The sequence below is a fragment of the Phlebotomus papatasi genome, chromosome 2, assembly GCF_024763615.1.
Source record: "Phlebotomus papatasi isolate M1 chromosome 2, Ppap_2.1, whole genome shotgun sequence".
Taxonomy (NCBI): domain Eukaryota; kingdom Metazoa; phylum Arthropoda; class Insecta; order Diptera; family Psychodidae; genus Phlebotomus; species Phlebotomus papatasi.
Window position 1 is genome coordinate 56,359,954 of NC_077223.1, and position 25,423 is coordinate 56,385,376.

The 25,423-nt window shown below is 32.2% G+C and overlaps 2 protein-coding genes across 2 annotated transcripts in view; one reads left to right on the forward strand and one right to left on the reverse strand.

Annotated features, from left to right (window-relative positions):
* The window catches only part of LOC129801818 (sine oculis-binding protein homolog), a 29,869-nt gene extending 27,319 nt beyond the window's left edge, over positions 1-2,550 (forward strand). The window contains exons 3-4 of the mRNA XM_055847168.1: positions 357-930; positions 1,132-2,550. Coding sequence (XP_055703143.1) covers positions 357-930; positions 1,132-1,816 — 1,259 coding nt within the window. The 3' untranslated portion in view covers positions 1,817-2,550. The remainder of the gene's footprint in view (positions 1-356; positions 931-1,131) is intronic.
* Positions 2,551-7,889: 5,339 nt separating this feature from the next.
* LOC129801821 (guanine nucleotide-binding protein subunit beta-like protein 1) lies at positions 7,890-9,282 on the reverse strand. The gene has a single exon (XM_055847173.1). The coding sequence runs from the start codon at positions 9,158-9,160 to the stop codon at positions 8,213-8,215; it is 948 nt and encodes a 315-aa protein (XP_055703148.1). The 5' UTR covers positions 9,161-9,282; the 3' UTR covers positions 7,890-8,212.
* Positions 9,283-25,423: the final 16,141 nt, after the last annotated feature.

Below are 25,423 nucleotides of genomic sequence, written 5' to 3' on the forward strand. Positions count from 1 at the left end.
GCCCCCCAAAATGTTCAAATTTGAGGAACTCTACTATAAATGAGCTCCCAATAGTAGGCAATTTATATCAAATCTTTCATTCCGTTTTCATTTTTACTTAAGGGAACTATCTCTGTAGAAGCCTTTTGTGTAATGCCCTAGACACACTAACGACTTAAGCCGAGAGACGACTTAGTGGAAAATGATGGAAATACAGTTTAAGCATTATTTCTAATATAATTACGCTAAGCTGTCTCTCGGTTTATGCTCAGGTCTGCCAAGGCCCTAATCCACGCCTGCCTTCATGTTACAGGATTTGCGTTTGTAAAGTCACATTTCTCATATTTTGTATTGATATAATTAATCTTTTTTTGCAGTGATGGATTGTGGCTGGTGTCGAAGATCAATGGCCCACCACTCACCTGGATCTCTGGGGACACCTGATGGACCGCGGTACTGCTCAGAATCATGCTTCTCCCAGAGTCGTCGCGCTTCTTTCAAACGCGCCAAAACCTGTGATTGGTGTCGTCATGTGAGACATGCTGTGAGTTATGTGGACTTCCAAGATGGGGCATCACAGCTCCAGTTTTGCAGTGATAAATGCCTCAATCAGTACAAGATGCAAATATTCTGCAAGGAAACGCAGGCCCACCTCGATATGAATCCTCACCTCAAAGAAAAGGGTGTTGGAGGCAGTGGTAACCTTATTACTCCCGAACTATGGCTGAAAAATTGCCGTAGCAGATCAGTATCACCAGCCAGCGAACGGAGCAGATCGGGATCACCAATAAGTGTTGGTACTCCAAGCCTGAGCAACGTAGGACCACAACCCCGACCTGTAATCACTTTAGCACCACCTTCTAAGCTTCTAAACAACCCCATGCACCACTCTTCTACTACCAAATCACCCATTAAAGTTCTCAAGAAGAAAAGACTTACAAGAATGCAAAGGTAAGGGCCTCGACCGCCTCGACAGACCTGAGGATTGGCCGAGAGACGGCTTAGCGTAATTATATTCGAAATAATAATTAAGCTACATTTCCATCATTTTCCACTAAGTCGTCTCTCGGCTTAAGTCCTAAGTGTGTCTAGGGCATAAGTGATTGGGAATTGAAAGGCCCAAATTATTGAATACTTTTTCTTTATATACAGCATGAGCTCAAACAATAATAGTCTCCAGATGATGAACAACAATACCCCAGTTAGTCAGAAACCCTGCACCTTAACAACGAGTGCTCAAGATCTTCGACTGCATCCCATATCACCTATTGTGCAGGCTACAACACCCGAAAAAACACCCTCAGCTCCACCTCAGAGGCCATCTAGTGGTTTTCAGCATCATCCCTTCCTGCCTCCACCACCAAATCTCTACCCCTTGAGATCCCCTCGGCTTACACCATCTTTTCCACCTTTTTCACATCCTCCCAATGATAGTAGAGCTCTTCCATTTGGACCTCCACCACCTCCAGTTACAATCTTAGTACCCTATCCTATAGTTCTGCCTCTTCCTCTCCCAATACCAATCCCAATTCCTTTGGCTCACTTTGCCAAACTAAGTCAGCCCACCGAGACTGCAACTAGTACAAGAGGATCCGAGAAGCCAGAAACTTCATCAACGAGACAGCCTGACAGTGATGAATGTTCTGAACAGCCGCTTGACTTCACCAAGGCCAGAACTGAGGAGAAGGAAGATGACGAACCTGATCCGCCAGAAGAGCTGAAGTTGCCCAAGCTCAAGATAACACGACTACAGACAAAACGCAATCTTGCCAAAGAACTTGAAAGCAATCGACCGCTGAGAAAAAGAAAACGAGTTATAGACGCCTCCAGCCATTAGGAGCCTCCTTATAACCTATCTATAATCTTCATAAATCTTCCAGCAGACTTAAAGCCATTTGAAGGACGAAATCCGCCGCGTCATCTTAATTTATATAGAAAGTTTTCAGACTCCCTATTCTGATGTCCGTCACGAAATTTATCCAGATTTTTCGGAATGGTGGTTATGTGTGTGATGCCGCTACAGCTCATTTTTGTGCACTTTTGAGCAAAATATTCACAATTAAACTCAGAAACACCCTTTACGAAATGAAAATTGTTGATATTTGATTTACAAGAACGGGAAATTCGCGAAAAACTAGAGAAAAATCCGTGAAATTCAACGCTGTCATTTCTCAATCATGCTATTGCTCTCGCTCGCACTACTCTCTCGTTCACTCTTTAATCGCGGGATATTTTCAAAATCATTTCCGTTAGATACCCGGCTACATCAAATCACCCAAATTTTCTTTTCTTTGATACATGTATGGTCCAAGGCAAGAAAATACACCACCTCTTCGTTATCCGGCACTTCGTTATCCGGATGACAGCTGCCAAACACTGACGGTTGATGTATTCAAAAATATTTTTACTAAACATGAAGTTTCTCCAGTGTGAATTAAAGTATTATTATCATTGTATCGAAGTTTTTAATACATAATTGTGATAAAATATGAAACATAAGCACATCATAAAGAAAATTCTCTTGTTCTTTGACAGACAGTAAATAAATTCACACTGCACAACATATAAAAACAGTTGATCATTCAAAAAACCTAAAGATCATTTTGTCCCCCAGTCCCCAGTAAATTTATTAATCTCTTTGGTGTTTTTTTTTTAAATTTAGTTATTGTAATACCTATTTTTTTAATTTATTTATTGTAATACCTATTTTTTTTAGTATTTTTTCTAAAACACAATGTAATAAAATGAAATCCTTTCTCGTGGAATGGGAGTGGATGAGTACTTTTGCGTTCCTTTTTGCGTTTCTTGAACATATTCTCCAAAGACATTTCTGGAGGAATATCACGTCAAATTTCTGAGATATCTTCAAATGAAAATTCTCAAGGAATGTATAGACTTGTTTGTTTAAAATCCTATTTATCTCTTTAATTGTACATTACAGGATGTTGGTATCCAGAAGCCGAAACTAATTTTTGAAAGAGAATTCAAGGAAAAATTCCCTGGAACAAACTATTTCTCTATCATTTAATTTTTCTTGTAATTTTCTAGATTTTCCTCATAAATCCTTGAATATTCTTCAAACGTATAAATAAGGCTGTATGGGACAACTTGTGTCCTTCGCGTAAATATTTCCTGGAAGAAAGAGCTGGGGTCACTGAATATCATAGGATGGGAAGGAAAGGGTAATGTTAACATCATCGTAAAACATGAACAAAATAATATATTAAAATATGAATATTTGTTCTTGGACTATAAAAGTTTTCTTCCTACACTGAGAGAAATCCGAAAAAGTTAAATTAACATTCCTGAAATGTTAATTTTACCCTGCAGTATTGGTCCAAAATCGGTGTAAATATTACCCTTTATAGGTGTATTAGGGGTTAAAATTACCCTTGTTCATGTTAATTTTACTCATAAAAGGTGCAAAATTAACATTGAAAAATGTTGATAAATTTTTACATCTAAAAAGTGTTGAAGTTCTGAAGAAAAAAAGTTAATCGCACCCTCTTTTTTTCTCAGTGCAGAGATTTCTGTGCCCTGCGCAGCGTACCTTCTTCATTGGTCGAAAATGTCAGGTTTCTGGGGCTTTGTCTTTCTTTGGGGCCAAAGGGATGTCTTCATTGGGTACATGGGTCCTGAATCATACATTTTACAAACAATTTTACAGCGATTTTCTACTTTTTACAAATAAGTTACTACATGAGTTAAGCAAAACTTAGTTATAGTAGAAAGATTTTTATTTTATTTTGTTTAACTTGTGTAGTAACTAGTAACCTAAAATTGTTCGTGAAGTGTGTGACTCAGAACCCATGTACCTATTCAAGACATCCCTTTAGCCACAAAGAACGACAAAGTCCCAGAAATCTAACATTTTCGAATGAAGAAAATTAATCAAAAATTAATTAGTTTAAAAATGCAGTTCTAGGAAAATTTTCTTTGAATTTTCTTTCACAAATCGTTTCTGGACAACACCATCCTACTATATAATAAAGTTATTGAGATAACATCCATTTAATCAAATAATTTTACTCATTTTTTGAGAATTTTCACAATAAGTTATCTCAGAATGTTGACATGATGGATCATAAGTATCTTTGTAGGATATATTCTGGCGACACCAAGATACCCCAAAGTATTCATCGATAATTATTTCAATTTTACATCGTGAACATTAAATTTATGGATAATTATATATTTCATAAAGGACAATGGGCAGAAATAATGGGCAGACAAAAGGGCTGGTACAACCCTTCGCCAGAGATGGGACTAGGCCCATTTTGTAGGCATTGGTGTATGACTTAAAAATTACCGATACCCAAGTCAAAAAGGACTGTCAATCCTTGGGAGATTAACGATATCCTTTTGAAAATTCGCACCTTTGACAATTTATTACTCGAAAACGACTTAACCGATCTTAATAAAATTCGGACCAAATTCGATATAAAACTTGAGCTTTAAATAAATATTTTCAGATTTTCCCTCTGACTGCTCCATCTGGTAGCTCACATACAAACTAGGAATGTTTTAAAGCAATCGCACATTACAGGGCAACAAAAGGAAAACATATTTTGTTTAGGCATTGAATAAACGAGCAGTAAAAAGTCAAATTTGGTCAGCAAAAAAATCGAAATGATCAGTAAAAAAATAAAAAGAGGGCAGTAAAAAGTTTTAAAAGATGAGTAAAAAAAATTAAAAAAGAGCAATACTTTATTAAAAGCGGTCAGTAAAAAATTAAAAGTGATCAGCAAAAAATGAAACATGATCAGTAAAAAGTAAAAGATGATCAGTAAAAAATAAAACATGATCAATAAAAAGTAAAAGATGATCAGTAAAACACAAAAAGTGGTCAGTAATAAACTAAAAATAAGCAGTAAAAATATTGAATTTGGTCAACAAAAAATTAAAAATGATCAGTAAAAAAATTAAAAAAGCAGTAAAAAAATTAAAAATGGTCAGTAAATAAATAAGTTTAATTTTTTACTGACCAATTTTTATTTTTTACTGCTCCTTTTTAATTTTTTGCTGACCACTTTTTGATTTTTCAGTGATTAATACGAATATTTCTACTAATCATTTTCAATTTTTTGCTGACCACTATTTTTTACTGCTCATTTTTAATTTTTTAATGCTTTTTTAATTTTTTTTGCTGTTCATTTTTAATTTTTTTGCTGATCAACTCGAATATTTTTAGTGCTCATTTTTAATTTTTAGTAACAATATTTTCTTTTTACTGATCCTTTTTTATTTTTTTTGCTGATTAATTTTCAATTTTTTACTGATCAACTCGAATATATCTACTGATTAATTCGAGGTTTTTACTTACCAAATTTAACTTTTTACTGACAAAATTTTACTTTTTACTGACAAAATTTTACTTTTTACTGACAAAATTGAAAATTTTTACTGATTATTTCGAATTATTTGTTTATTATTATTTTTTTGCTGACCACTTTTGACTTTTTACTGACAATTTGTTTTCTGTCTTTTGTTTAATGGCAAATCACAAGTATTTTCGGAGTCCTTGGTGTATCTTGAACATATCACCCGAAGAAACTTATAGTCCATCACGTCAACTTTTTCAGATGTCTTAAGAAATGTTTAGAACTATTTTTATGAAATTTGCTTTTTTTTAAATAATGGTATATCGTAAGTTGTTAGCGCCAAAGAACGTTCTCTAATGGCGTCTACACACTAGAGCAATTTATGTCAATATTGAAGCAAATTTCTTACGCTTGTGTAGGAAAAACTCTTCAATATGGACATAATTTTCTCTACTGTGTAGACGCCATAAAAGAGAACTGAACTCAAGGAACATTTTCCTAAACGAAACCATATCCCTATCCCTCCATTTTTCTTGTCTCCAGATTTTCCTCAAGTATCCTCTAATATTCTTTAATTCCGTTAAAAATATTGCCTCGATTGCAGTCTTTTGTCGTCTTTAGAGAAATATTTTCTTTAAAAAAGGAGCTAGGATTGCTGAATTTCATCGGGTTGTAAAGGTACCGTTACTAAAGGATTTTAACAAAAGGTTCTGAGTATAATTAAATAAAACATTTTTTTCTCTGAATACTCATAGTATTCAAATAACGGTGTCTTTTAGGACCCTGCGATCTTTAAAGGTTTTAACTCTTTTTTTTAAGCAGAATATCACTGCATAAGAGGCATTCCTTCTTAAAGGATACAATCCTTTTTATGAATTTGAAGGATGGTAAAATATTTATAAGGAAGATCTGCAAAATTGCAGGGAAAATGAAGAGAAAAAGATATGGTTTGTTCCAGGAAAATTTTGTTTGAGTCCTTATTTACAATAATTTTTAAAAAAGGCCAATATACGATTAATTGTAATTGTATAAAAGGAGTTTTGCAAAAAAAAATCATTACAATTCTTACACAAATGTTTTATGCTTTAGTGCTTTTTCTACTCTACATACTTTTGGGGTTGGTCCCGGAACAAAATTTGCCAATACCTATTCGATGGTATAGGTCTCATTCGTGGCGAAAGGTTGGACCGTTTTGCCCATTGTCCTTTAATACAGTAGAGTCTCTCAAATCTGAATCTCTCAAATTCGAACGACGTTTGGATTCAAAATGTGAATTGTGAGGTTATGTTAAAAAATTCGTATTCTGGTTGAATAAAAGTCATATTTATGTGCTTCTTCCTGAATGTTTACATGCATTATGATCATATAAAATGAAAAGGAAGTATGTTATCACTCAGACTTGTGATAAAGTACGAGAATTTGATTCAAAGTACAATTTAATCTCACATAAATTTCGTTAGTTTTGAAAAAATCGTTCGAATTTGGGAGGTGAGAAATGTCAAAAATACCCCCTGAGCGTTGGAATTTAGAAGACTCTACTGTACAAACTATTTTAGCAAATATTTTTTGAGCACTAAACCTTAATTTTCACCTAAAATGCATCTATTTTAGTAAAAAGTAACAAAAAAGCAAAGAAATTTCTGATGTCTCACAGCGAAAAGAACGTCATTATCATGTCTCGCCGCTTGTTGTTTGCATTGCAATGTCTGGTACTATTTGCCCCACCATTTTTGAGAATAGCCATAAAATTACCTTTTAGAAATTGGCTCGATAAACGTACATTAGACTCTCGCAAATTCGGCTCTTTTAAGATCGGGCTACTTTTTAATTCTGGCAGCGGTTACATTTGAAAAAAGTTTGTTGTCATTTTTCAAGTTTGATTATGATATCAAATATGCTGAAATTTGGCATGGTTTGTCTTAGTTTTGATGTGATTTGGCATTATTGAGGGATTTTCATGCAATTTCCGTTATATATGAGTGTGTAAACTCAATATCTATATGCACATGAATAAAAATTCGTTGCAATTCAAAAAGTTTGTTGCCCGAATTTCTGTCTAATTCGGCTGACATTTCGGTCCCATATGCCCGAATTTGAGAGAGTCTACTGTAGTTCAAACAAATAGATTCAAATGTTTAATAGAAATCCATTAACATTGGCCAGAGTTCTTCAACAAATGATCAGAATATTTAAAAATTTTACCCTAATAAAAGAAATTAAAGTTTTATTCTGAAAAAGTAGTAAAATGTTTTCAAATTTCCCGCGCCGCTAATAGTATACATTCAGGCGTATTTCAAAAATGATTTCATAAATTGACTCCTAAAAGTAGGCAAACTCGCATAATTGTATGTGCATAATTCCGTCAGGTGCATAATCCCGAAGGACTTAATGCTGGGACTGAGTGTAGAGTGAAAATTCTGTGTATGATGTATATTTCTATTTCGCAAAACCGGGAGAATTTTGGCGGGATAACAACGTGACGGCATCAGAATTGCATTACAGATTTTAAGTTAAGAACAGTTCGAAATTTAAACTTTCTGTTTCTTCCTTTTTAACCCAATTAGTATCCTATTAGAATTAGAGACTAAATTAGTTTTTCAGTATTTTATTGGTAACCAATTACATAAATATAAACAAACAGTACATTTTATTAGAAAAAAATATTTCAGTCCTAACAATGCCTCATAAGAAGTGCTCCACATTTGTCTAATGCGGAGCCTCCTTCATTTTGAGAAGTAGAAAATGCCATATCAAAGTTTCTTATCAAGTGGCTGGAGAATGCTCGGAAGGAGTTTTATATAGGGATTCAGTATTAGGAAGAAAAATTTTTCGACAATGTAATCTCCGCGAGGAGACGTCTTTATGTGAATAAAAAAAAAGAGATATGCTTACAGGAGTGCCTTTTTATGTTTTCAATTATAAAGATTCCAGAGGGTAATTTGGCGATCTTCACCGGCAATGGCCATCAGAGGTGCCCGCCACAGTTCTACACGTCCTGGTGAAAAGGCCACATCCGAGATGCTTTTCTTGTGCTCCGTAAGTACAGCTAGGGGACGTAGGCTCTTCCAAGAAAATACCCGAATGCGTCCATCCCAACCGCCTGACACAAAAATCTTCCTATCGGGACGAATACGTAGGCAACTGACACCTGGATTTTTTAAATTGATCTCCGATCGTTCATGGAGGAGCATCTGGGGTCGTTGATAGTCGAATACATGGATTTTATCATTGGGTCCAGCGTAAATGCCACGATTTGTGAGACTGTCATAGTCCAGAGCCATTGGACACTCTTCTAGTTTCTTCACAGAGAGTACTTTACCCTCCCTCAGGTCCCATGTGACAAAATGTCCAGATTCGAAGGCTCCCAGTACACAGCTGGCATCTGGATCAATGATCTTGATGCTCATCAAAGCTCCAAAGTTCTCATTGCCTTCAGGCGTGAGTTTCATCACGAGAGACAGATCCCTGAGATTGTGGATATGAAGATGATTTTCACCTTTGGGCACCAACAGCAAATCCCTCTCATCAGAGCAGTCAATGCGGCAGAAATTGCCACTCTCAGTCTCAATCTGGCTAACTTCCTCATAGCCACAATTTTTCAGCTGCCACAATTTTACTTTGGCACCCTTTTCCTGACTCACCAGGCCATATCTTTTGTCACGATGTAAGGCAATCACGGGCTGTGAGGCTACTCTGAAGTTCGTAAGACAACGATTAGTCTGCAAATCCCACAGGAAAATACATCCGGAAGATGTTCCCGCATAGAGTTTTTCAGAATCAAAGAAGCAGAGACTGTGAACTGGGCCCATATCTGCACTTCGGAGACTATAGACTGGATCTGGGGGCAGTAGCACAGCCATTGTGGGATATGTTTGGTGTGGACAGTGCAGGAGAACGTTGTCTAGTTCCTGAGAAGTCCAGTGAAAAATATTGCGTTCGCCATCAACTTGTCACTATTCACTACACAGCAAAATAACCACAAAGACGCAATTTGTTTACTTAGTATATGCTAACAGATGGCCCTATCATAGCAAAGAGGATTATTTAAAAAGTATAACGACTTCATGTAGTCTCAGTTAGATATTGTCGTATCAGTGAATTATTTATTGTTAAAAAAAAAATTCTAACAGTGACTATATTTGCTTGAGTTGAGACCTTCTTCCTAAAAAGATTCCCATAATGATATGTTTATTATTTCAAACACATCTGAAAGTTTTTTTTTTTAGCAAACTTTGGCTCACATAATCCAAGAGGGATGAACTATTTTTAGCTTAGGTCTTGAAGGTTGCGAGAGTGAGAGGGAGGAGAGAAATTGATCCCCCGAAGAGTTTGTGAAGAATTGTGTGGCTGTATTCCTTAATGGGTGCTAATAAGTTTGGAAGCCCCTAAACAACTTCAAATTACCACATTTGCTAATTTACAAGACAATCTAATGGGAGGAAACGAGCTCCTCTGAATACATTTTTGGCCCATAATGGACTGCTAAAAGTTTTCCTGGAGAAGTATGAGAAGAAAAGTCATGAGATGAGTGATAAAACAATTAAATCATGCTTATTCTAGTTTATTTTCTTGAATTTTTGAGAAGTTTCTTTTTTAAGAAAATATCTCACATTATAAAGAGAATTATAATATTAATATCGGGAGTGGCTGTGCATATCAATGTCTCTTTGGGAGACCGAACTTGTGTGGGTGAGAACATTGAAATGACTACCAAGGGAAATTATTACCTGGAATTGGAGCATGGCATCTGTAGCACTTTATCGGAAGTCGAACAACAAGCATCAATTTCGTTTACAGCTTCTACAAATATGAGAGTTTAGCAGTAATTTTGGTGAAGACCATCGTAGAACATTTCCAAGCAATCATGTTTTTGCTGTAATGTAATTTCATCCTATAACAAATGCTTACATTAAATTATCTTTTGGAAATTATTAATTTTGAAATTTTAAATTACAAGTTTCATTTCCTAACTTGAATATTTACTCATGTCACTGAAATCACGAAATCTTACCAAATTGAAAAAAAGTGTACAATTAGTAAAAACTTTTTTGAAATAAATTTAAAAAAAAAAAATAGTAGTGGGGTAAAGTAGTACAAGTTGGACAGTGGTACAAGTTGGACAATGCTACAATTTGGACAGGGCTTTTTGTCTTGATAGATTTAGTACTTCATTTTTATTTGTATATTTTTAATGCTTTAGTTTTATAATTTGGTTCCTTATGCTTAAAAACAAATTTTGTACTGTAATTATCAAGAAAAAAAGCCATGCCCAACTTGTACCGGCGAATTGTCCAACTTGTAACACTAATTCTAAATTATATCACTTTACCCTAGTTAAAGAGTTACCTGTATTTACGTGGGTTACGTGGGTCGAGAAGACTAAAATAACATACATTTTTCCCTGAATATTTTTAGCATACCAAAAAAAAATTATTCAAGCCCTTAGGCATATTAAAGTACTAGGCTTAAACTATATTTTCTGAAATTTTGATTAAAAGATTTTAAAAAGTGAGTCATTAAGACCCGAGATGTCATTTCCGACACTATCGACTTTTTATTCTGAAAAATTTAAACAATAGCTGCGCAAAATAAATATTTATTAACAGTCACATTCTTTTAACAATGTCACAATGAATGGCCCAACAATGCGTTAAAAGCCGGCATTCACTTAATCCAACAAATAGATTTATCAATGCAATTGATAGGGGAGATTGGGGCAAAAAGTAACACAACGGATATTTTATTTTTTACAAGCTACTCGAGCGCTTCAAAAATTTCTAATTAGCGCAATTTTATAGGAAATTTACCGCTCTACAACTTTTTGAAAGTAATTTTCCTCTATTTTGTAAGGAAATACAGTAGACTCTCTCAAATTCGGACATATGGGACCGAAATGTCAGCCGAATTAGATAGAAATTCGGGCGACAAACTTTTTGAAATGCAACGATTTTTTGTTCATGTGCATATAGATACCCGTCTGACCAAGTAAGCGTGGATTATAGCCTCAATTAACCCCTATCTTTCATACCTTACTTTTAAGAAGCTCCCATACAAAATACCCCTTACTAAATATATGTGAAGGACACTGTTTTGCGTTCATGGTGGTGAGCAGCGGAACTACGAAAATTATGTTGCCGACCTTGTTGCTCAGCTGTCAATGACAAGATGGAATATTTTCCAATCATTTTATTTGTTTTTAAAATTCTCGCAAGGATTCTCAGTGATTTTAGTGGTTTTTTTTTAATATTAATAAATGTGCGTGGGTGCGTTTCGTCTAGAGAAAAGTGTCGTGGTAACTATAAACAATTTTCCTATGTTGAAATACGTGTTTTTATTTCCTTTCGGGGGTATTTTTTAGGAGACAATTTTTTCAGAATAGATTTTGCTTTTCTAAAGTGTTAAATCGTTCATCCTGGTTAAATAAAACATATCCATATCTTTGTAGCTTCTATCATTTATATAAAATTTGAAGGTGAAATCAGGATGTGAAATTGACAGTTTCATTCCACCGCCATTGATATCCGTGGCAAGATTCAGTCCTTAATTTGTGCCTACCACTCGGATCTTGCCTATGAGGGCTAAAATAGTGCCTAAAGCCGGGTGTTAAATAATGGCTTAAGGCTGGGTCCCCCTTACCCTGTGTCAGACGGGTATTGAGTTTACACACTCATATATAACGTAAATTGCATAAAAATCCCTCAATAATGCTAAATCACATCAAAACTAAGACAAACCATGCCAAATTTCAGCATATTTGATTCATTTGATAATCATAATCAAACTTGAAAAATGACAACAAAGTTTTTTCAAATGTAACCGCTGCCCGAATTAAAAAGTAGCCCGATCTTAAAAGAGCCGAATTAGCGAGAGTCTACTGTACGTTTATCGAGCCAATTTCTAAAAGGTAATTTTGTGGCTATTCTCAAAAATGGTGGGGCAAATAGTACCAGACATTGCAATGCAAACAACAAGCGGCGAGACATGATAATGACGTTTCTTTTCGCTGTGAGACATCAGAAATTTCTTTGCTTTTTTGTTACTTTTTGATCCATACCTTTTGTGCTTTTTTTAATAAAAGAATTTCTGGAGAAAAGAACTTTTGTAAAATTCTAAAATAAATAGCGGATTCGTATTCAAAAAATCCAAATTAAAATATTTACCAGTGCATCGATTTTGGAAAATAAGTAGCTAATAATTGATATATTCTGCAAGGAAAATATTTCAAAAATAGGACTAAAAATTTCGATATTTTTTATTTTCTAAATTCCTTGTTCGAATTCTTAAAAAACTTACGACATTGAAGAAGGTCTATGGAGGCTATCTATAGAAAAAATTTGAGCCGCTACTTATTTATTTTAGAAGATATTGAATTTTAAAATTTTCGATTTGTGACTTTTTGCCCCAGTTTCCCCTACTATTGATTCGAGAGTGTTGAAAAGTTATCATTCCACTTATGATTTTTTAAGATTTTTTTTTTTGAAGAAAATTAACTTTTGGGCGGACAAAATTTTTTAGAGTAAAGGCATTTGAAATCAAAAATGTAAATATTTACTATCATTTAGCTGCAACCCGAACGTTTTCCACTTTCATGAATCTTCCCTAACCGTTCCTTCAATTGTTATAAATATTCACTGTTAGCTGATAAGTTAAATTAGTCTTTGAACAAAGGATTTTATGTTTATTTTACCAAAACTTATTCCCTACAACACGAAATGTGGTGTAATATACGTCAAAGATGTTATTTTTTGTGGGAAATTATCTCTCAAAGATTCAAATTCCTTTTTTTCCAAAAATTCTTCCTTCAAGAATTAGTTTACCTTATTAGCTAACAGAAAATATTTGGTTTTTGGATTTCAGATTATACCCTATTCCGAAATATCTTGTCCATCGAAAAGTATTTTTTAAGAGCTCTCCAAAAATCAAATCCCAGAGGCTGACTTTTTTTTAAATTTTTATATGAAAATTTCAGAAAATATAGTTTTAAATGTTGTACTTTTGTGTTCCTAACTGTGTTATCACACTTGCACATTAAAATTTTAAATGTGTAATTTGTGTGTTTGAATTATTTTATATTCAAAATTTGATCTATTTGTTGATAGAAAGGTAGACTTGGCCCGCAAAATTTAATATAAATTGATTTATAGCATTAATGCGATTTTCTCTTTAATTTTTTAAATTGAAAAATATTTATGCTTTAGGTAAATTTAAACTTATTTTTGCAGGCCAAGTCTACTTCTTTATCAACAAATAGAAAAACCCCAAATATTAAGTGACTCAAAGACACAAATAACATATTTGAACGCTCACAAGCGACAATTAATGTGAATCACATTAAAATTTTAATGTGGAAGTGTGATAACGCCGTAAGAGCTAGAATTAAATTTTTTTTTTATTATGTTAAAAAGAAAAAGAGAAAAATATATGCTGTATGTCTATTTTGAATATTTTGACTCACCTTTTATAGAAAAAAAATAATTGTGTAAACTTAAAAGTTAAAACGTAGACTCCTAAAAAAAGTGTACATAAAAGATTTCACGGCAAAGGAGTACCTACAAATTATAAAAAAAATATGAAGAAAACATAAGTGAAAAGAGCCGTTGTTATTCTGACTGAGGCATTTATTTTACATATATAATATTCATTATTTAATATATTCATATGTATATTGTGTATACATATATAATATAGCTTTCATATTTTTTTTGTTGTTTTTGAGTTTAATTAATAATAACACATGTACAATTTTTTAAATTGATTTCATCACACAAAAGATTTCTGTTTTTTTTTTTCATTTGCTTATATATATTTTTTAAAATGTTTTCTACCTTCTATCAGTTTATCTTTCCATCTTTATTTTCATTTTTTTTCAATGGTTACTTCATTTCCTTTTTGCTTGGTGGATTTTTTTGTATTTTTTCTTTAGATCAACATTTATTAGTATAACATATAGAAAAAAGTTTTTTTTTCATCATTTTTCTTTTCTGCTCAATAAAATGGTTTTATCCATTACATGTATATAGAAGTGTATTTAATTTTAATATATAAGGTAGTATATAAACAAAAATATATCAAATCTCCTTTTTCGTTTCTTTAAATTACATTATGTTAATCAATACATAGTAGGATAATATCATTTAATATAATTTTTGTGGATTTTTACATTTTCTCTTTTAGATGGTTTATTTTTTTTTTTGTTTTCAGATAACATACAAGGAAAACTTAATTTTTGCTTAATTTTCTTTTAATTATTTGAAACAATTTGATGAATACTAAAGAAAACAAAAAATATAGACACTTCCTTTTAGTACTTAACCTCTTCTAACTCATAGGATTTTGTTCTTCAGTACTGTCACTTTTCTGTATTTTTTAGTACACTTTTAGTAAAAATCTGTAGGTTTGTTTATTTTGCTATTTTCAGTGTATTCTTTCTCTCCGGATTCTATTAAATTCCCCTTCCTTGAATTTTTTTTTTTAGTAAGATTTAGTACATTATGTGAGCACATGTACTAATTAAAAGTCATTGTAATATTTCAGAGAATGAAATTAAAGATGACAGCGTGAAAAGATATGCTCAAAACATTATTTCTTTTCATTAATTTTTTCTTCTCAATTTTTCCAGGTGATGAAGTTATCATTTAAGTGCTAAAATTTGATTCATGTGCCACTATTCTAAACATGTTCTAAAATTCACTACAATTTTCACTACGTCAAAATAAGGGAAGGTATATTTTGGTGCTTTGTGCATCACAACACTTATGTGCAAATCTAGTAATATTTATATACATCAATATCTTAAGAATTGTTATTACTTCTTTTTTTTTGTTTAATATAAATTGACAGTGAACTGCCCCTAGGGAGGTCGCATGTCCCTCTTGGTTGTTTTTGGCTGTCGTTCTCATCATGATCACCTTTATAGGACAACGAGTACAGTTCATTCTTCATCGGTCGCCTTTCTTGGTAAAAGCTGCCTTCATTCTTTTTATTAAGTAATTTTATTGAACCTCAGTTTTTAAAATTTCATCTTGGAACCATATTTTCGTGCTTGTTTTTTTTTGTTTTAGAAAAATTTCTAGCGTAGATTGTATTCCTCTATGGTTGATCAGATTAAGGGGCGAATGAACATATATGGTACTTAATTATATATTTTTTTTATTAAAATTTGTTAAAACCCTTGCAAAAGAAAAGAATTAAAAGAAAATGTGTTTTTTTTGTATTATCAAATGTGCGACGTAAGGACGGGAAAAGTATTGCTTTCAAGATCACTGAATTTATTATAAAGATAGAGGTTTATAGAGAGATAAAAATTAGCAATTCATCACTGAGGTTCAAAGGTACTTGTGACTACTATGTATGTGTATAAATATATATATGTATATATATATGCATATTACTTTATTTATAAATCATATAACCGTTTATATTAACCATTTCGTCATGTTTCCTTCATGGTAGTTTCACTCATCCATTACCATACTGTCGTTTGCTTTTCATCAACATTACTCTTTCATATGGAGATGATCTCTTGAATACAAAGCTTTTTACAAAATTTCTAGCATTTATTCTCAAATTTTGTGAAAAAATTTATTTTCCAAACGATAATCTCCAAAATTGAAGTATAACTAACCGAATATTATAATTGTCATTCCCACATTTAACACATACAATATTGTTTTTCTTTCTATTAACGACCGCTCAATGTTAAATAGACTCCTATTCAATATTTTCTATTTTTATCATTCATTTTATATTAAAAAATACAACGAAGAAAATAATACAATTTATCACATTTGGTGTGCAGTGCATTTTTTATAAATGTGTTTTTTTTTTAAATTTTTTTTTTATTTTTTAACCTCTTGTTTCCATTCATTTTGTGTAATCTCCGAGATTGCGGTCAAATGTGACAAGCATTTTTGCGAGAATCTGTTAAGAAATTCGCTCATTTGTCTGAATACCGGCTGAAACGTTTTATGTTAATAAAACTTGTGGAGAGATAGATCATGTTTTTTTTTGACATTTCTAACTATTGGGCGTTTTTTTTTTCATTTACAAATTCATGTTCTTTTTCTTATCTAATGTATTTGTGATGGTGTTTTATAAAAGACAATCAATATGCTTTCATTATTATATATAGTGGAACACTTATAAGTGCATTACATTCATATTAACATCCATATTTCTGGTGAAAGATTCACGTGATCAAATAATATCAATTGAGAGGAATTACTTTAATTGTTTAATAAATTCAGTGTTTCACAAGCCTGAACATATTGCTCGTACATTGGATACTTGATATCATATTCTATTTGTTAGGTAATTTCGACAAGAAAAAAAAAGACTTGAAATTTGTTTTCAGACCTTAAAGCCAAATTGACATTTTAATATTTGTATGAGGATGAAAAAAAATGAAAAGTCTCGCGAAAGAGGTTTAAATTTAAAGAAATGTTGTACAATTAAAGTTTTGTAACATACGTGCAATTTTTACGTAATTTTATTTTATAAAGTGCAATTACATGTGCAAAATTGTGTGTAATTTGTGCAGATCTATATTATTACATTTTTACGTGAGATTTGCATGAATGCCTTGAGGTACCAATTCACCTATGATTTTTCATTTTGCAACAACATTCTTCCCAAACCACTGTGTGTTTAAGCACTTAAGACAATGTAGGAAAAAAAGTTTTATGCAGCTAAGAAGTTACCATGGTTTGTCCTAGAGGGTACGATTTTTAAATTATTTATTATGTCTGACTTTGTGAAATGTTTCCAATGAATATATTCCCCAGAAAATTAGACACAGGGTGATGATAATTCAAGGAAACAAATATAATTATTTCAAGTTTAACTTTAAAAAAAAAATTTAAAATTAGTTTAAAATTTAGTTTTAAAAAATTGAGTGTCTGTATTTCTCATTTCTATCCAGGCGAATAACAGATTTCGGCCCAAAAGGGCACAAAATACACAAAATATAACTACACTCTCAAATGTAATTCTCGACCCATCAGAAAGTCATGCAAATTTCATGATTATCTTTAGGGGAACTAAAAGGATTGCCTTAATTATTCAGCCCAACCCCATCAATATTGCATCAAGAATAATAAAAGTCTTTGGGGTTTTTTTTCGGGTCAAATCCTAAAGCAAGTCAACGAAGTATTTGCACAATTTACATTTTTCACTCTTGTCTCCTGCAGCGTTTACAGTATATTTAAAAAATTCATAAGATTTAAAATATCTATCAGAAAGTCCTGAAAGGAGGCGCCATTAAATTTAAGCAATATACAAGAATTAATAATTCATTGCTTTTCACAATGATGTAAGATCTATAGCAATTATTTTGCACTCATTTTCGCGAGAAGTATTTTATTCGTAGAAGATATCTGTTTCGATTAAATTTTATATTCAGGTGAATAGAATTTACTATGTTGGCCATCTCAGAGATGTTGCATTAAATAAAGTTTAACGTACAACAGAAGGCAGTCTTGCATATAAAAACATTTTGATCTTCTGGACGCTTTTAGAAAGTATAAACGAGAAAGATCTAAAATGGTTGGCTTTAAGCATTCTAAGTACATCTTGAAATACTACTCCCCATTTATACCTTTCGCATTTTAATGAGAGCATGATTATTCAGTTGGTAAACTCTCATGAAATTATCTCTTTTCAATAATGATTTTCCTTTTAGCATACCCTCACCAAAATTAGAACATTAAGAGCTGAAGCTTTCAACTTTCTGTTAACCCATTCCTTACCATGGTATTACACATCATACGCGGCAAATTGCGAGATTTTAGATGATTTATTCCTGGGCAATTTTTATCAGAATTGCTATTAATTAATATAATTTTTTGTAAGAAACTAATTCCAAAATATGAACATTCAATCTCAAGTATTTCTAGTACATTGACAGAATGGGTTAATATTAATTTTTCTCGGATTCTCATTGCAATAGTAAAATATTGTGAAATATTCTGAAAATTTAAATGAAATTTCTATAAAATTGTTCAATTTAGCTAATGGGTTCTACACACTAGAGAAATTTATGTCCATATTGAAGAGTTTTTCCTACAAAAGTGTAAGTAATTTACTTGAGTTATGGAAAATTTAGTTCAACAATAAATTTCTCCAGTGTCTAGAGGCTATAAGTGATAAAAAGTGAATTTTTCTCATTGACGATACTTCTTATCATACTTAAAAAAATGGTAAAATCAAGAAGGAAATGCTTTTGGTGAACAACTGTTGTGAGCTCAACAAAAGCTGTATTCTTGGAATGCTTTAGGACGTACATAGTACACTCGCATTTTCAGTGTTTTATTCCATAGGATTAGTTTTATGATACTCATTTTCTGTCATCTGGGAGGACATCACATGAAAATTTCATTTTTAGGACCAAAGATAAAAAAAAATACAAAAGATCTACCAGATACTGGAGTGGAAATAGCAATTAAATCAATTTCACTCACGTATCAAATGTTTACGTTTTTTTCTTCTAATGCATATAGGGGAATGTGGGGCACCTTTGAAAGTAGGGCATCTTTGGAATTGGGATTTTTCTCCTAGACTGAGAAAAAAAGAGAGTGCGATTAACTTTTTTTCCTCGTAACTTTAACACTTTTTAGGTGTAAAAATATATTAACATTTTTTAATGTTAATTTTACACCCTTTTAAGTGTAAAATTAACATGAAAAAGGGTAACTTTAACCCATAATACACCTAAAAAGCATAAAATTTACACCGATTTCGGATCAATAATAAATTAACATTTCCGGAATGTTATTTTAACTTTTTCGGATTTCTCTCACTCAGTGTATGCTTAATTGGAATTGTGCCATATCATTATGTAATTTAGCTTCTCAATCTGTTTGTGCAGCTAAATTATATCACGATAGGGCTCAATTTTATTTAAAAATAGGTTTAAAAAAATCCCAGTTTTAAAGGTACCGCACGTTCAAAGGTGCCCCACTTCCTCCCAGTGGAAAATGTCGGGAAGAGGGTAGGGTGGTTGGATGTTAAATTTTGCATTAAATATATTGAGATTACATATTTCTTGACATTTTATGCGAAAAAATTTCTCAGAGAGCTTTTATTTCGAGGACATGCGTGAAAGCATTACATTTTCCCAGAAGAGGAGCTGACAATTCAAATATTTAATAACTAATTCTAAGAAATCCTTAACCTCAATAATTTTTTCTGGTGCTAATATTTTTAAAAACCATTGATTTTTTTTCGTGTGCAAGAAATACTTTATATACCTGTGTGGACTTTTTTTAAAATGACAAAAAAGTGTTTTACTCCAACTTCTCTAAATAAAAGGAGAAAATTAGCATGAACTCAGTTTTGTAGTTGATGAAATTTTGTATTTTTATAATTTTTGTCCCCCCTTAAATGAGAAAATTTCTTTTGCATCAAGAGATGCAATAGTGAATACTATGTATAAAAATTATTGTGACACAGTATCGTTGGCTCCAGATATTTTTGACGACAATCTTTCCGAGAATAATAAAATTTTGAACAATTTTTCTACCATCAGCCCTGCAATGTTTGTGTCTCCGTCTCTGATTCATGTCCAATTTTATTATTCAGCAACCAGGGGGACATTGGGCGGGGAATTTTGCGAAAATCTTCAAAAATATCATTCGATACTATTTCACATTTTCCATCTCTCCAACAAAGCCATATTTTTTGTAGTATGGATGCGAAATTAACAACATCAATTTACAACACTGAGTTCAGCCTCCGCTAAAATATCTCCGCATATCTCCGCAATGATTAAAAATGTACTGTGTGCAATTACTAACAATTAGTCTTATTATTAATATATATAATAATTATATATCTGTATATATAAATTAATTACATACAAGTTATATATATATATATATAACTTGTATTTTAGTTTCAATTTCAATTCGCAATTGATTATGAAAAAATTGCCTTGAACTGCCTTTTATGGCCACGTTGGCTTGACAATTTGATTATTTATATCATGCAAATATACTTTAATATTTTAACACCTACTTTTACACCTAAATACTGTATCTATAATATTTAGAGTAGAAATTTAAATGCTCCTTTAGGGATATTCCACACAGACTGATTTCTTTCTTTTCATCACGACATCCATACCCTCAAAACCAACAACCAACTCACCCACAAATCCCCAAGTAAATTCCCCAAGAAATTCCGAGATAGTCTGCAGACAAGGAGAACACAACTCTCCCTACAAATAAAGAACAGTGTCTGGCGAAAGTATATTGACTAATTTCGTAAAAAATTTAAAGAATACTTTAGCTGATTTTTTTTAGTAATAGAAAAGTTTTACTTTCAATAGGCCCAGTGTATGGGTCCCGGTCAAAATCCCGAAAACGCCAAAATCCCGAAAGCCAAAATCAAGAAAGCCAAAATCCCGAAAGCCAAAATCCCGAAAGCCGAAATCCCGAATGGGCCAAAATCCCGAATTCTCAAAAGTGTCATAGCTACTCCCACGATTGCACCCGCGCTTGCTGGAGGCAAAGAGAAATCTTCTGTGTCTTGGGAAATTATTCCAAACATTTTCCTCCACATAATTTCATCCCTTTCAGGATTTTAAATATTCGGGATTTTGGCTTTCGCGATTTTGGCTGCCACCGATATATATATTCCTTTTTAGGTTCACAGATTTTTTTTAACGTTAAACCACTTGAATTTTGTCTCTAGTTTTACAATTTTTACTATGATTTTCACAGCAGAAAGTCTAATAAAATTGTTAACATAATGCCTATTGTTTGTATAAAAATAATAGAAATTTGATTTTCGTCACTAATATTAATGTGATCCTCGCAGTTAATTATAAGTGGTATTTTCACTACAAAAATACTTCATTTAATATAATGTGAATTATAAAAAAAATCATAATAGTACTAAAATTGTCTCATTGTCTGCATACTTTTATCAACCAATGTATATATAGTGAAGGTCTGTGCCCATCTTTTAGTTGAAACGCAATTTGCGAGATATTTCTCGAAATTAATACAACTTGACGGTATATTGCCATCGAGCACGAGAATAATTGTCAATACTATAGTCGTGGTAATGTCGTTTTACGTGTCTAAAAGCGGAAGTTTGTAAACATCCTCTCCCAGTGTTCAATATTGATATTAATGAGGATGGATAATGTGACCATAGAGGTCAAAGTATCTTAACCTTTTTGCGTCACGTGAAAATGCGTGCCAATGATCCAGTCAGTCTCCCTTACCACAGCAATAAATATCTATTTTGAAGGGGAGAAAGAAATGCTCCTTCTCGAAAAATTATTAGAATTGATACATTTAACCATCCATTCAATTTTACCGTGTGTGACATTTTATGGCAAGCACACGCATAGAATATTATTCGTGAAATATAACTCCACAGAGAATTTGAAAGTGAATTCACAAAATATATTTTCAATCTTATTAATGTATTGCTTTTTTTAATTTTTAATGCAAAATCCTCATATAGATATATATTATTTTTCAATTTCTTTTCCCCATTCAATTAGATCAATGTTTTCTTTGGCTTATAGGGTGGAGTAACCATTTATCGCCACTTTTGGGAAAATGTGAAATTAATTTGATTATAACTTTTGAAACATTATTATAATATAACTCAAATTTGACACAATGTTTCTGAGATGTATTGGCTCCAGATTCGCCAAAAAAGTAGTACTCCAATTTAACGCTGGACTACTTAAAAAATTAATTTTTATTAACAATGCAAAAATAACCACTTCGTGGCCACTTTTTACCACTTTTCGCCAGTTTTGTAACCACTTCTCGCCACCCTCTCGAAAACATCCAAACTCGATTATTTTGGGCAATATTATGCAAAGAATACATTCAGCATTTCTTTTTCCTCATGATCACCTTATTATTATTCACTTTAAATGAATTTTCTTCACTTTTATTTGGGAAGTCAAATTATTACACTGTTACAGAAAGTGAACAAAGCAGATTTGACAACTGAGAATCTACGAAGTGAAGTTAGCGTCGTCTATTAAAAAGCAATGGCGACAGGTGGTAAAATCAATTCAAAACATTACCACTCACCGCCATGCCTCATTTTTACATAAAAATTATATTAAATGAAATATTAATTAACTAAATACAAATTTTATGTATTCTACGTATGTAATTAAATATATTGAACAGACAGATTATTTACCGAAAAATGTAAATTTTGTTCGATGAAAATTTGATGGCACTTGTTATATTTGGTAAGAAATACTGGATTCCATGCACTTGCTTAAAATATTGATCTAAAAAATGCTCAAAATCTTAAATCCAAAACGAATAATTATTAATTTTCGACTCTATACGTAGCAGCAATAAAGATACAAATAACTTTGCCGCTCATTTATTTCATAAATCATGAAAAATAGCGATTTCAATATATGTAGCGAGAAGTGGGGCATTCGCGAGAAGTGGTGATTCCACCCTATAGGAGTGATTTTACATTATCCATTTACCTTTATGTTGGTTATTATCAATTATTGTTTTTATATTTCAATTTTTTGATAAAATCATCCAAGCTTTATAAGATATTTATCAAAAAAAAACAACCTCAATGCATTTTACGAATATTCTAAGTTCAGAAAAGTGTTTGACAAAAAAATTATGCATAGTCTAATTCAAAGATATTGGCTTATATTATAACAAAACTCATTCAATTTCTCAAAATATTTCTACAATTCCACATCAGCATTTACATATTTTCTCATCTTGTTTTCTAATTGAACTTGTGAGTCCTATTTTTGGATGATTGAAAATTTATCTTGAGACAATTTCAATTTTCTCCGCGACGAAATTGTCTTGTTTCCTCGATCTTTTCGCAAAATTAGTTCTCTAAATATCCCTTCTTCCTCCAAACCATTCAATTGCAAAAAGGGAATGGGAAGTTTTGGGCGAAGGCAACCAAAGTGTAAAGCCCTCAACCGACAAGTGTCAGATTGGTAGATTTTGCCATAGGAAGGCGCAGTAAAATAACCCTTCAATTCCTCACCCTCAATAAAGTGAGAAATTTTCACTCTGTTATTTCCTCTTTCATACCATTTGGCTTATCAACCTTTTGCTGAATTGATCAACTCGTGTGATGTTTGACCGTTTCGCCCCACCCAACCCCTTACCAACTTATGGCCCATTTCATTCCGTTCAACATGGAGGTGGCTTCAGTCAGTGCAATTGACCTTTCCGCCCCTAAAATAGCACCCACAGTCTGAAACTTTCTTCTTGGCGATGATGTCTTGCCCGGAATCACTTATCTAACGACATAAAAACGTTCACAGAATGAACAATGATATCACGTTTGAAGATATTTTGAAATGTATTCAGCTCATTAGCTCTAATTTTGATTTAGGTAAATATATTAGAAATAAAAATTCAAATATCTAATCCTGAAGGATTTTTTACGCGAAAACAGTACAATTTAGCATAAGATGATAATAGTTTCATCAACGACGAGGGTTTTTGAGATCTACACTTTTACAATTTGTCTTTGACAGTATAGTGTGGAGACATCACTTATGGATGTTAATTATGGACATCTAGCCAAAATCTTTAATTTTTACCTAAAACAGATTCCAAAAAATCATAAAATTAGCAGTTTGTTATGTGATTACAATTTCGTGATAGGTAAAAAGTGGAGATTATTGGAAACTCTCCATATAATGACTCCATTCTATCAAAATAACTTAGGGGAAAGGCTCATAATTTTGTCCAGTTTCTTATTTTGGACACTTTGAGGATAAAATTGGACACTAAAAATAAATTGATTAAAATGATGGATTTTTATTCCAATATTTGATGAATATTGAATTCTATCTAAATATTTGTTCTTTTTGTAAGATTTTAACCAGGGCCATGACATTTCCTATGTTTCCCATATGTTTCTAGAGCGCCGAAAAAACTTTTGAGTTTGTTAGCTGTTTTCTGTCAGTGTAGAATGAATTAACAAAAAGTATAAACGCAAAGTAAAAGCCAACTTAATATTGAATAGGCAACCGCAAACCCCAAATTGGCGAATCCGCACGTACTTGGAGTACCGAAGTCAACTCACTTTAATGAATGATATGGAAAGTTACCGGGCTTCTTGTGACATTCTACGACTCCCTTACATGAACAGGAAGAGGACTTGGTAGGATTGGTTCATGAAATGAAGAACAATAGGCATCCTGTTGAGGCGGATTAGCTGTCCAAATTTACAGCCAAGTTGACCAAATTAATAACCAAGTTAATTAACCAAGTTGTCCGAAATAAAAGCCAAATTCACCTCTACGTTTCAATCCATTTTTAAACGTATTAAAACTAATTTTACTAAAAATAAGATGATAAATAGCTTGCCAAGTTTCTAAACAACCCTTCTGAAAAGAGAGTAACAAAAAAAGTCAATTAGTATCGATAATATCGCACTTCAAATTTGGAACATCGATGCTTATAAGCAGACTGGGCAAAATTATGAGCCCTTACCCTATATAGAAATTTTATCTAGCACGTATTTCTTATTTATTTATTTCCAATTTAATCAATTTAATGAGTGGAAATTACCGTATAAACTTGAATATGCTTCGATCGAATTGATACATCCTGAAGCTCCGGTTTACTAACTAGTACGTACATCAAAATCATAAACAACCGCATTTTTTTATAATTCTGGTAAAAATTGTAAATTTTTACAATACAAATTTATATATATTTGTAGCAAAATTGATTGTCAAAATAGATATCGACTATTATCATTATGGAAACAAATGGAATAGAGCAAAATTTGAATCATATAGTAAAAGTTCAATACAAGACAGAAAATAAAAAAAATCAAGAACAATTTTGTAAAATTATTTCTTATATCTAAATAATAATAATAATAGTAATTAAATAAGATCTATAATCTTAACCCAAAATTTTGGAATCTTTGTAGTGAAGGAGCATAATAATGTAAATTATATAAAAAACATTTAAAATTGGTAAATGGTTATGTTGGAGCAACTAAAGGGCTTTACATGAAGGAATTCTGGTCTAAGGTTTTTGAAGAAAATCGGGTGAAATGTCACAACTACGCCAAAAAGACAATTTTGATGAACATTTCTCCCAATGTGTAGCCTTCAATTAACAATAACC